This window comes from Pseudorca crassidens, chromosome 5, assembly GCF_039906515.1.
Source record: "Pseudorca crassidens isolate mPseCra1 chromosome 5, mPseCra1.hap1, whole genome shotgun sequence".
NCBI lineage: Eukaryota > Metazoa > Chordata > Mammalia > Artiodactyla > Delphinidae > Pseudorca > Pseudorca crassidens.
Window position 1 is genome coordinate 147,651,080 of NC_090300.1, and position 12,266 is coordinate 147,663,345.

Below are 12,266 nucleotides of genomic sequence, written 5' to 3' on the forward strand. Positions count from 1 at the left end.
GGGGCTCTGGCTCCGTGTCCAGGGCCTTGGTTCTGAGGGTGCCTTTGGGGAGGCGGGAGGCACCTCACGTGGGGACCGTCTTTTGCAGATCCAAGACATCGTCCGGAGGCGGCAGCTGCTCACCGTGTTCCGGGAAGGCAAGGATGGCCAGCAGGACGTGGATGTGGCCATCCTGCAGGCCTTGTTGAAGGGTGAGGGGCAGGCAAAGTGGGGACAAGGGGGAGGAGCCGGCTGAGGGTTCGGGACCCTGAGTCCTGGCCTAGAGGAGCCAGAGATGCCACCCGTGGGCAGATGCGCTGGTCAGAGGGCAGCTGGTGGTGGACCTCGCCAGGCCTACCTCATGCTCCCCCTGGGCAGGTGGGCGCCCACCACCAGTGTTGGGGAACGGGCTCCTTTCTCAGCTTACCTCCTCCCCTGAAATCTGAGTGCCGCCTGCACTGCTGACTTAGTGGTCATCAGTTTCTCATAAAATTCTAGCATAGAAAGAAAGAGCCTTGGAAGACTGCTCCTGTCTCCCCACCGTCTGTCTCATGGTTAACGCCTCTGCCCCCAGCGCAGGGCAGAGTCCAAACACAGGGGTCCTCAGGACCAACAGAGCTCTCGACCGACTTCTGCTCCGTAGTCTGACCTCTGCCCTCCAGCCCGTCCTCCCCGGGCCCACACTTCACTCTTCCCTCTTCTCCCACTTCTTGTGGGGGAGGGAAGCCAGTGCCACCCTGCCCTTCCCGCCGGTGTTGCCATGGCTGAGACATCCCTGGTGCCCAGAAGCCTTTGCTCTGCGCTGAGCAGCCCCTCACCCTGGCGGGACACCAGCCCCAGGCCAGCGCTGACGGCAGAGCAGGGGCTGTCGTAGCAGAGGATAGCTTTCGCTTCTCTGTGCCTCCGTCCACACGCCATGGATGCGGGGCTGGGCTCCTCTGCACCCTTGCCAGCACTTGGTACTGTCAGTCTTTGAAGCTACAGCCCTCCTGGTGGCCGTGAAGGGAGATCTCGGTGTGGTTTGGATTTGCGTCTCCCTGGGCTTCCTGGCCATCTGTATTTCATCTTGGGGAAATGTCTGTCAGATCTTGTGTCTGTGTTTATTTGTCTTCTTATTTTTGAGGTGTATGAGTTCTTGACATATTCTCATACAAATCCTGTGTCGGATCTATGTGTTGGGTATATTTTCTCTTGGTTCATCGTCTGATTTTTTTTTTTTTTTTTTTTTGCGGTACGCGGGCCTCTCACTCTTGTGGCCTCTCCCGTTGCGGAGCACAGGCTCCGGACGCACAGGCTCAGAGGCCATGGCTCACAGGCCCAGCCGCTCTGCGGCATGTGGGATCTTCCCAGACCGGGGCATGAACCCGTGTCCTCTGCATCGGCAGGCGGATTCTCAACCACTGCGCCACCAGGGAAGCCCTGCTTTTTTTTTTTCCAATAAATTTATTTATTTTATTATTTTTGGCTGCGTTGGGTCTTTGTTGCTGCGTGCGGGCTTTCTCTAGTTGCTGCGAGCGGAGACTACTCTTTCTTGCAGTGCATGGGCTTCTCATTGTGGTGGCTTCTCTTGTGGTGGAGCATGGGCTCTAGGTACGTGGGCTTCAGTACTTGCGGCATGCGGCCTCGGTAGTTGTGGCTCTCGGGCTCCAGAGCACAGGCTCAGTAGTTGTGGCGCACGGGCTTAGTTGCACTGCGACGTGTGGGATCTTCCCGGACCAGGGCTCGAACCCGTGTCCCCTGCATTGGCAGGCGGATTCTTAACCACTGCGCCACCAGGGAAGCCCCTCGTGGTCTGCTTTTATACGTCCTTCGAGGTGTCTTTGGAGAGCAGAAGGCTTGTATTTTAACACATTTTAGTTTACTGATTGTTCTCTTTATGATTCACGTTCTTTGCATCCCAGGAAATCTTCTCCTTTCCCCCAGCTGCACATTTTCGTCTGTTTCACTGTGGAAGCTCTGCAGCCACAGCTTTTATATTAGGTTTATTTTCTGCCTCAGGTTACTTTTTCTGTGTGGTGTGAGGTAAGGGTCCAAGTTCTTTTTCCTTTTTCCCCAAATAACAACCCATGTTTTAAAATGTTAACCCAGCAAGAGCAGAAACTAGTTGGGCAAAATACTTGCACTGAGAACCTGGGTGAGGTGGTGGTTTTGCAAACAGGGCAAGGGAAGGAAACGTGATGGTCTTTGTGGTCCAACTTTTGAGTGTGAATCTGAAACGCCTGCCTTTCAGAGACCCGTGTCTAGTTTAAACTTAGGGTGGGGGCTTGACCAGGAGCTGGGGACAGAGTGGAGGGCTGGGGTGAGTGGGAGTGGTGACAGAAACCCAGAGATTCTCTGATTCTACCACTGAAAGGAAAAGGGATTTTATAAGGGTGCGTGCAGGGGAAGGGTGGGGGATGGCGGTGATTTTGTGACCTTATCTGTTCAATTAAAATGATGGAGACGGGTGGTGACACACCCCTCCCTCTCTGACTTTGATAGATGGGGCGTGGCTTGGAGGCCCAGATCAGAGCCCCTGACGCATGTGCTTTAACCTGCAGCCTCTCGGAGCCACGACCACTTTGGCCACGAGAACTGGGACCACCAGCTGAAGTTAGCAGTGGCGTGGAACCGCGTGGACATCGCCCGGAGTGAGATCTTCACGGACGAGCGTCAGTGGAAGGTGAGGCTGTGGGGGGTGCCCGGGGGAGGGGCGTGCTGGGCCTCGGAACAAGGGCAGGCCCTGAGGTGGCCTCGTCCAGACCCCAGCTCTGCCCTCAGTGAGGGCGGCTGGCACGTCTCCTGGCATCCCCGTCTCGGGGGCACCGAGATAAGGGTTATGCGGGGCGATGACCACATGCACGGCCCCCCACGGCCCGCTCTCAGCCCTCAGAGCTGTACCCCATGATGACGGCCGCCCTCATCGCCAACAAGCCCGAGTTCGTAAAGCTCTTCCTGGAGAACGGGGTGCGGCTGAAGGAGTTCGTCACGTGGGACACGCTGCTCTACCTGTACGAGAACCTGGAGCCCACCTGCCTGTTCCACTACAAGCTGCAAAAGGCGCTGGCCGAGGAGCCCGAGCGCCCGGCGCCCCGTGTGCAGATGCACCACGTGGCCCAGGTGCTGCGGGAGCTCCTGGGGGACTCCACGCAGCCGCTGTACCCCCGGCCCCGCTCCAGCGACCGTCCGCGCCTCCTGCTCGCGGTGCCCAACATCAAGCTCAGTGTGAGTGCTGGCCGTGTGCCATGCGCACCGCTGTGTCCTCGGACCTTTGAAACACGGGCTTTATTTTCACTGGGAAAGTCAGCTTGGGCTGCCGTAACACAGGTGGGGTGGCTTACACAGCAGGCGTCTTTTTCTCCTTGCCCTGGAGCCTGGAGTCAAGGTCAATGTGTCGGCAGTGGGCTTCCGGTGAGGTCTCTCCTGACCTGCAGGGGACCAACCATCTTCTTACCCTGTCCTCACACGGCCTGTCCTCAGTGTGTCTGGTATCGTTGCCTCTTCTCCAAGGAACACTGGTCCTGTTGGATGAGCACCCCACTCTCATGACCTCATTTAACCTTGATCACATGCTTGAAAGCCCATCTCCAAATTACAGTCACATTAGGGGATGGGGCTTCAACATATGAAATTTGGGGGACGCAGTTCCGTCCATAACTCTCCCTTTCTGAAGACCTCCAATGGTACCAAAAGTTATGTGGGGAGAATGCTCTCGCCTGTGCCCTGTACCCCGAGCCCTGCTCACAGGTGTAATCGGTGTCTGTGTAGCCAGGTCAGCATGTCCCACGCGTATCTCTGTGAGACGCATGTGTGTTGCAACAATAGGACAGGGGCTTTTCTCGTCTGCATCCTTATTTGATGGGAATCCCGCAGCCTCTCGACACGAAGTACGACGCTGGTGTTTGTATTTATGTGAGGGAGCCTCTTCTTCCGACTTATTAAGTTTTTACAAACGAAGCCTCAGTGCCGATCTTTGTCAGATGCCTTTCGAGGAGTTGAACTGCTCTTCTTTGACCTATGAATTTGGTGAATTATAGGTCGTTCTTATTTTTTGATTCCTGTTTTGAATCTCAACTCGACTGCGGGGTAACATGTATTCAATATGGTGTTGGATTCCCAATATTTTCAGGGTTTTGCAGCAGAATGTTTAAGTCTTTAATTGTAGTTTTATTTCGGGGGGGGGGTGTATTTGTCAGGTTCTGGTATCAATTTTATGTTAGCTCTGTAAAAACATTGGGAAGCCTTTCTTCTTTCTCTGCCCTGGAACAGTTTATGTGGCCGGAGTCCACTGCTTCTTACAAGCTTGGCAGACTCCCCTAGGAGTCCATCAGGGCCCGGTGCCTTTTTGGGTAGTAACTGATAACTTTCTCATTTTCTTTCCTGATGGTCCTGATGTTTAGGTTTTCTGTCTGTTCTAAGATCATATTTGATTTTGGTTTTTTCCTGCTAGAAAATTATCCACTTCCTTCAGGTTTGCAAATCTGTCCATTGTCCTGTGTGAGCTCTTCCTGACCCCTGAGAATGATGTGGCTGTGGCTTGGTTTTATATATTTACAGTTCTGCTTTTCTTGATTCCACTGTGTTTAAGATGTCCAGTTGGAATGTGCTCAAGTGGAAGCTTACACAGACCCATGTCTGTAATTTAAGAAGATGAACTAATTTTTCTTTTTTTATAAAGATGAGTCTTCAGGCGATTTCTAAAATCACTTAAGGAAAGTGCAATTTTGTGTGTGATGTGGGAAGTGTGTTGTTTGCTTCTGGGAATTGTTTCCAGACTGTCTGCGGATGTGTTTATTTACTGATGGGCCAGGAAGCCTGGGTTCTCATATCACTGTAGGTTGAGTGTGTCTGGGGTCAGGGCCTTCCCACTCACACATGGCTTTGTCTGTCTGGTGTTTCTTGCTGACCTTCTCTGCAGGAGACATGGTGTAGGTTCCCTTGAGGAGCTCACAGCATGAATCTATTAACAGACCGTGTTAGAATTTTACTTCATAGAAGAAGGCTTTGATGCCAGTAGATAAGAGTAGGAAATGTTGGGGTGCCTGGCTAGCCACAAAGGTCTACAGATATTGGTGTGGGAGGTAACTGGGTATTGCACTATTGGGGCGTGTCTTCACGTCTCCAGAGGGGTGCTTTAAAAACCCCGGTGTGCATGAGAAAGATTTGGGTGTTGCTGGAAATGCAGCTTGCAGGGCTCATCCCCCAGGGACGGTGGGGCTGAGCTCGGGACCCTCCATAGGCCCCGGGGTTCTGATGCTCGTGGGGCCCTAGGTGAGGCTCTGACTGTCCGCTGCTCCCCAGGTGCAGGGAGTGAGTCTCCGGTCCCTGTACAAGCGTTCCTCAGGCCACGTGGCCTTCACCGTGGACCCTGTCCGTGATCTGCTCATTTGGGCCATCATCCAGAACCGCCGGGAGCTGGCAGAAATCATCTGGGCTCAGGTACCCAGACCCGCTTCCTGGCACGCATGGCTATGGGGGGACCAGGGACAGGGCTCTAGCTGGGGCTCCTGGCCAGAGAGCCAACCGCAAGGGGTTGGTCCGCAGCACAGGGCCATGCAGGGAGGGCAGTGGGTGTCCACAACAGCAGAAGGAGCTCAGGGTGTCCAGGGTTGGAGGACAGAGAGCTTGGCCCTAGGCCCTAGGCAAGAAGAGAATTTTTAAAAAGGAGTGCCACGTAGTCTCCCCCTGTGGTCTGTCTGGGCCAAGGCCCACCTGGCACACACACCAAGCAGGCCGCCCTCTGTGACCCACACGTTCTGGTGGTCAGCGCACGTGCTGGGCCCCCCACCCTGCCCCCCCGGTCTGTAGGCTCTGCAGGCAAATTCCATCCCCGGAGGGGCGGCCTCTCTTTCCATTGATGGTTGGGGGTCTCAGACACAATCTGTTACTGAGAGGGGCGCTTCCCAGGTGCCATTGCCCTGAGCTGTTGGCAGGCCGTCTGGGAACGCCTGCTGGCTGGCCTGCCGGGGTCCTAGTCCCTGGGCCTGTGTGCGGCCTCGTCACCCGCTGCGGGGGACTTGCCGGGGAGCTCCCTGAGAAACAGGGCACCGCAGGCCCAAGTCTTCCTGTGTGGCTTTCCTTTAGTTCGAGCTGACTCTCCTCGTAACGGGAAAGTAAAGTTCTGTCATTTTTTCTCAGAGAGGCCCCGCTTTTAGGTGCTGGCATTTCCAGGCTGCTCTCGAGAGCCCGCTCCCCCCAGGGTCCCAGCAAAGGCTCTGGTGGCTCCCCGCTTGTCCATAGTTCTGGGAGGTTTGCCCTCGCGCAAGGTGCTTGGGGGAGGGGTCGGCGACAGAGCTGGGCCCGACTGTGGCCTCACAGTCCTCCTGGGATCAGTGGCAGCAGTGAGGACCCCCGAGAGACCCCCTTGGGGCTCAGGGGACAGAAAAGCCAAACCCGGGTTTCCAGGCTCTGACACCAACCCCTCGCCCGGGCTGGCACTGCCCTCAGACCCAGCGCCTCCGGGCTGAGCTTTGAGACCCTCCATGAGATCTTCCGGGCCCCCACTCTGGTGCCTGGGACTGGCAGTGCCCCCGAGGCAGGGCACCCCGGCTTTGGACAGGGACGTGCGAGGGCCTGGTCCCCGCCTCTCCCCCTCAGGTGCTCCATGCATGAGGTTAGCTGGACCTCGTACTGGCAGGGCTGTGCTAGCACCAGTGTCCAGTCCACGTTCTGGGGAGGCAAGTGGGCTGCCTGGTAAGCAGACCACTCTACCGGCCCGTGCAGGAAACTGGCCACCAGCAGGGCTTACCTGTGATGTGGGTGAGCCCAGTGGTTTATATGGAAGGAGCCACAGTACTTGCTCCACAGCCTGTGCTGTCTCGGGGCCTCTGCTCTCATCGCCCTGGGCGGTGTGTCGGGGGCTCCCGGGGCTGGGCCATGCAGGTCCTCACGGTGGCTTCCCCTGGTGCCCAGAGCCAGGACTGCATCGCTGCGGCCTTGGCCTGCAGCAAGATCCTGAAGGAGCTGTCCAAGGAGGAGGACACGGACAGCTTGGAGGAGATGCTGCTGCTGGCTGACGAGTTTGAGCAGAGAGCCATCGGTGAGTTCCTGGGGCCGCGGCCTCGGGCCTGGGCTCAGCTCCTCATGGGTCCCCCTGGGGTCCTCGCCCCGAGTCTCAGCGCCATCCGTGTTCAGGCTGTGTCACCTGGAGAGGCCCTGCTCCGACACTGTCCTCGGCTGTCACTGCTGGGGACACGGCTGCTGTGACGCGGGCTTCCTCCCATCCAGGGGTCTTCACCGAGTGCTACCGCAAAGATGAGGAGAGAGCTCAGAAGCTGCTGGTCCGCGTGTCGGAGGCCTGGGGCAAGACCACCTGCCTGCAGCTGGCCCTGGAGGCCAAGGACATGAAGTTCGTGTCTCACGGGGGCATCCAGGTGACCTTCCAGAAACACCTGCCGCGCTGCTGCAGGGGCAGACGCGGCCTCCCGCTCACACAGACGGCACAGGAGGGCCCTATGTGGGAGCCCCCAGCAGGCCCCCAGGAGGTCCCAGGGACAGGACTCGGACGCCCACCCCCTCTGCCTGGGGCCTCGCGAGGGGCACGTGGGGGGCGGGGCATCCTCCCGGAGCACCGAGTGCAGGGCGCTCTGGCGTTTCCTTGGTGACGTGGCGTGCGTGGCACACAGTGGGTGTCCCTCGGAACCCTGGTGCTTCCTTGGAGCACAGCCTCCTGCTGTCACCACGTCCACAGCACTGTCGTGTGCCGTCCATGCTGGATCCCAGGGACGTGGCGGGGAGGGGGTCCTGTCCACACCCCCACCCCCGGAGAGAGCTCAGAAGCGCCAGCTGGTGGGAGACGGGGGGACGGAAATGCTGGGCTTGAGCCCTGCTCTCCGCCCCTTCTGTCTGGGAGAGCTGGCCCCGCCCTGCCCACAGGGAGCCTCTTCCTCGGCCTCAGGGAGCACGGGGTCAGGGGTGGGGGCCGCCCATCACGCTGACACCGGCGCCCGCGTCCGCAGGCCTTCCTGACCAAGGTGTGGTGGGGTCAGCTCTGCGTGGACAACGGGCTCTGGCAGCTGGCCCTGTGCATGCTGGCCTTCCCGCTGCTCTACACGGGCCTCATCTCCTTCAGGTGCCGGCCTGGCTGCGGGTGGGGGCCGGGGCTGGGGGCCCGGGGGTCCGGACCTTCCATCCCAAGCACCCTCTCTCGGGGGTCCTCACCGCTGCCACTGATCCAGGACGGAGGGGAACCACGCTTGGGGGAGGGCCCCCCCGGGCCGAGACCTGCTGTCCCCCAGTACCCGCAGGGGGCCGAGCGCCGCCCTGCCCGCACCACCACCGTGGCCTGAGTATTTTGTTACAGCCCGAAAGGAACCCGAGGGCCCTCTGGGGACCCCTCGTGGGGCCGTCTGGCTGAGCCCCCGCTGAAGCCACGCGTGCAGGGGCAGCAGCCGCATGCGGGTCCCGGGCCTCCCTTCTCTGCGCTGTGGCCTGTGTCGCCGTCAGGCGCCTCACGGCCGCGCCCCGCCCCGTGTCTGCCCCAGGGACAGGCGGCTGCAGGCCGAGGGGGGCCTGGCCCGCATCCGCGCCTTCTTCAGCGCGCCCGTGGTCGTCTTCCACCTGAACATCCTGTCGTACTTCGCCTTCCTCTGCCTCTTCGCCTACGTGCTCATGGTGGACTTCCAGCCCAGGCCCTCGGGCTGCGAGTGCCTCATCTACCTCTGGCTCTGCTCCCTGGTGTGCGAGGAGCTGCGGCAGGTGGGCCCTGCCCAGCCCCAGCCCCACCCACTGACCCTCCCGCCCCCGGGCAGCTCCCTGGGCTCGGGCACTTTCTCCCGGTGGTCCTTGGCCCAGTGCCGACCCCGGCGAGACTCACGGGGCCGCTGAGAGCGGGCAGGGCCCCTTGGAAAGGGCGGCCTGCGGTCCAGCAGCCACACCGGCCCTTGCCCCTCCTCCACCTGGCCACCCCTCCCCAGGCGCTGCTTTTTGCTTGAAACCCTCCCTAATCACCCCAAACGGGGTGCCCTCACCACGCGGCCTCCTGGACTTGGGGGGCTGTGAGACCCCGGCCGCGCTGTGAAGGGCACTGCAAACTGTGGGGTCCCGAGACTGCTCTTGGGTTTGGTGATTCTCCAGAAGCACCCCCAGCGCCCTGAGCCAGCACAGGAGGCCACAGCTTAACATCGGCCGAGGGTCGAGGTGCACGGCAGCGTCCGTCCAAGGATTCTAGACACAGAGCTCCTGTTGCCCCTCCCCTCGGGGGGCAGGGTGTTTCCCGGGGGTCAGTCAGGTGCTGAGGGGTGGCCCACCACAGTGTCCAGCCCCCTGGAGGCCAAGCTGGCCCTGCGTGGCCCAGGCCCCATCCTGAGTCCCGCCGTGAGACGACCTGGTGAAGAAAGACCCCTTCCGGGCTCAGAGGCCTCCTCGGAGGCCCGGGGCAGAGGGAAAGGCTGATCCTCACGGCTCGTCCGCCCCCCCGTTCCCACACTGTCCCCACCTGCCAGTACCTGGAGGCAGCGGTGAACGTGAGCCTCAGCTGGCGTGGGGAGGGGCCGGCCCGCTGAGAGACGCTGCTCAGACGCGCCCCTGCTCTCTGCACTTGGCAGCCCCGAGCCCCGAGATAAGGCCAGCTTAGCTCACAGGCATCAACGCCACCGCCTGCGGGGGACCCGAGGGCACCGTCAGGGTCCCCAGGAAGGAGGTGCAGGGCGGGCGGCCGGGCCTGGGGCCGCGCTGGCTCCGCGGGCCTCGCCTCGTCCCGCACGGCCTCCTGCAGCAGAAGCCCCCAGTCCCTGGGCCCCAGCCTCACCGCGGGCAGCCCCAGGACAGAGGGCAGACCCTTCTCCCGGAGTCTGCCCAGCGGTGCCAGGGAGGGGACCCGGTTGCTCCCGTGGGGCCGCCTGCCCCGCGCACCCAGCTGCTGGGGTCTGGGGTGGGGACTCCCGCGGGGCAGGCCAAGCTGGGCCACGGTCGCTCCACCGTCTCTCCCTCCTCTGGGGGCCGCTGCAGGGGTCGGGGAGCGCGCCCTGTGGGAGAGGAGCTGGCCCCTGACGCCTTCGCTTGAGGCTGGGGCGAGGGAGCCCACGTGTCCTGCCCGTGGCCCCTCCCCAGGAGGCCGTGGTTTGCTGGTTGCTGGGGCTGTGAGAGGCATAAGGCACTGGGCCCGCTGTGTCCCCCCCCCAGCTCTTCTACGACCCGGACGAGTGTGGCCTGATGAAGATGGCGCTCCTGTACTTCAGCGATTTCTGGAACAAGCTGGACATCTGTGCTATCCTGCTCTTCATGGCGGGGCTGATTTGCCGGTGAGGAGTCAGCCGCCCCACAGGGCTGGCTCTGGATGAGGCCACAGGCCAGGGACCCCCGCGAGGCTCAGCTCCTCTCTGGACGCATCTGTCCCGAGGGTGCCCTGCCCCCGCCCGGGGCCGGTGAGGGAACCAGGGCGGAGACTCGGGGCTCTGTCACTGCGGGTGGCCGCCGCGTGCGTGCGCCTGCATCCCAGCCTGGGGCTCTGACCTCTCCACTGCCCGTCAAGGCTGCGCGTGTCTGCCCTGCCGTGACCCGCTTTCTCCACCAGGCGAGACTGCCCGGCGCAGCCTCTGGTTCCCGGGACGCCCACGCGGCCTGGCTTCTCTGCCCGTGGCTGGGCTTCTAGACCCTCCTGGAGGCGCTGCCCCTGAGCTCACACCCAGCTTTAGTACTTTGGGGTCCCGGGGTTGCCCCTGGACTGGGGCAGGTGAGCAGGAGGCCGGGGCCAGGCCCTGGGGGCGGCCGGCTGAGGCCCCTGCTTCTGCCCGGCCAGGCTCGTCCCCTCGCTGCTGTACCCCGGGCGCATCGTCCTCTCCCTGGACCGGGGCAGGCCCTGGGGGCGGCCGGCTGAGGCCCTGCTTCTGCCCGGCCAGGCTCGTCCCCTCGCTGCTGTACCCCGGGCGCATCGTCCTCTCCCTGGACTTCATCATGTTCTGCTTGCGTCTGATGCATATTTTCACCATCAGCAAGACGCTGGGGCCCAAGATCATCATCGTGAAGCGGATGGTGAGGGGACAAGGGGCCCCTGACGCCAGTTGCAAGTGAGGCGCCCCAGGGCTTCGGCACACCCCGTGAGATCCCCAGTCCCGGCCTTGCCCCTCGGGCTCCCACCCCCGGGCACGCCCGTCTCGGGTCTTTGCCTGTATGTTGCCTCCTCCAGGCAGCCCTGCCTGATCTCCACAGCTCATTCCTGATCCCGGTTACAGCTCCTATCACTCCCCTCCTGGGTCATGGTGACGTTGGACCCTTCCCGCACTTCAGGGGTGCCCGGCGCACCTTTGAGGTGTTGGGGCAGCCCCAGGGCTGTTCCCCCGGAGCTCCTGGCTCTAGGCGTCCATGCCGTGGGCGTCGATGGAGCCCCCCTCCGCCGCAGGGCACACAGGAGCCCACCTGTGGGCAGTGAGGGTGTGGGGCTGCAGCCTGGTGTCTCCCTGTCCCCGCAGATGAAGGATGTCTTCTTTTTCCTCTTCCTGCTGGCCGTGTGGGTCGTGTCCTTCGGGGTGGCCAAGCAGGCCATCCTCATCCACAACGAGAGGCGGGCGGAGTGGATCTTCCGGGGGGTCGTCTACCACTCGTATCTCACCATCTTCGGGCAGATCCCGGCCTACATCGACGGTACAATGGGCCCTGACAGCCTGGGGAAAAGAGGGGCCAGCCCAGCGGGGGTCCTGCAAGCTCACAGAAGTGGGGCAGGGAGGGCCCGGGGGCCGTGGCCGAAAGAGACAGGTGCACGCTGGGTCCAGCTGAGCAGGGAGGGCGCCAGCTGGCGGAGCCTGAGCCGTACCTCGCAGCTTCGGGGAGGTGGGGCCCTGGGGCATCAGCTGACCCCCACCCCCCAGCATTAAATGCTGCCCTATTCCTTCTGTTCCTCCCACTGCAGTCAGAAATGAGTCCTCCTTCTCTGGACACAGAGAACTCGCTCTGTGTACTGAGCTTGTTCTCTTGAAGAGCTTCACTGAGATTTAATTCACATTACCGTAAGGCTCGGCGGTATGAAATGTTCGCTGCAGTGGTTTTTAGTATATTTACAGAACCTAATTTTAGAACATTTGCATCACCCCAAAGAGACACCCAGTGCCCATTAGTAGTCACTCCCCTTCCCCCTTCCCCTCAACCGTAGGTGACCTCTAATCGACTTTCTGTCTCTATAGAACTTGCCTTTTCTGGACATTTCGTATAAAGTCGATCATGTAATACATAGTCTTTTGTGTCTTGCTTCTTTTATTTAGCATAATGTTTTCAAGAGTCGTCCGTATAGTGGTCTGTGTCAGCATTTAATTCCTTTCTGTTGCCAAATAATATTCCATTGGTTGGATTTGCCACGTTCTGTTTATCCATCCATA

The 12,266-nt window shown here is 60.8% G+C and overlaps 1 protein-coding gene across 5 annotated transcripts in view; it reads left to right on the plus strand.

The window, feature by feature from the left end:
* TRPM2 (transient receptor potential cation channel subfamily M member 2) overlaps nucleotides 1-12,266 on the plus strand; it is a 50,015-nt gene that overhangs the window by 22,073 nt on the left and 15,676 nt on the right. For all 5 annotated transcript variants that reach the window (XM_067739645.1, XM_067739648.1, XM_067739644.1 and 2 more), the window contains exons 10-20: nucleotides 89-191; nucleotides 2,520-2,641; nucleotides 2,845-3,183; nucleotides 5,260-5,397; nucleotides 6,871-6,997; nucleotides 7,186-7,331; nucleotides 7,917-8,029; nucleotides 8,442-8,655; nucleotides 10,081-10,199; nucleotides 10,797-10,929; nucleotides 11,367-11,538. In XM_067739645.1, the coding sequence (XP_067595746.1) occupies nucleotides 89-191; nucleotides 2,520-2,641; nucleotides 2,845-3,183; nucleotides 5,260-5,397; nucleotides 6,871-6,997; nucleotides 7,186-7,331; nucleotides 7,917-8,029; nucleotides 8,442-8,655; nucleotides 10,081-10,199; nucleotides 10,797-10,929; nucleotides 11,367-11,538 (1,726 nt within the window). The remainder of the gene's footprint in view (nucleotides 1-88; nucleotides 192-2,519; nucleotides 2,642-2,844; nucleotides 3,184-5,259; nucleotides 5,398-6,870; nucleotides 6,998-7,185; nucleotides 7,332-7,916; nucleotides 8,030-8,441; nucleotides 8,656-10,080; nucleotides 10,200-10,796; nucleotides 10,930-11,366; nucleotides 11,539-12,266) is intronic.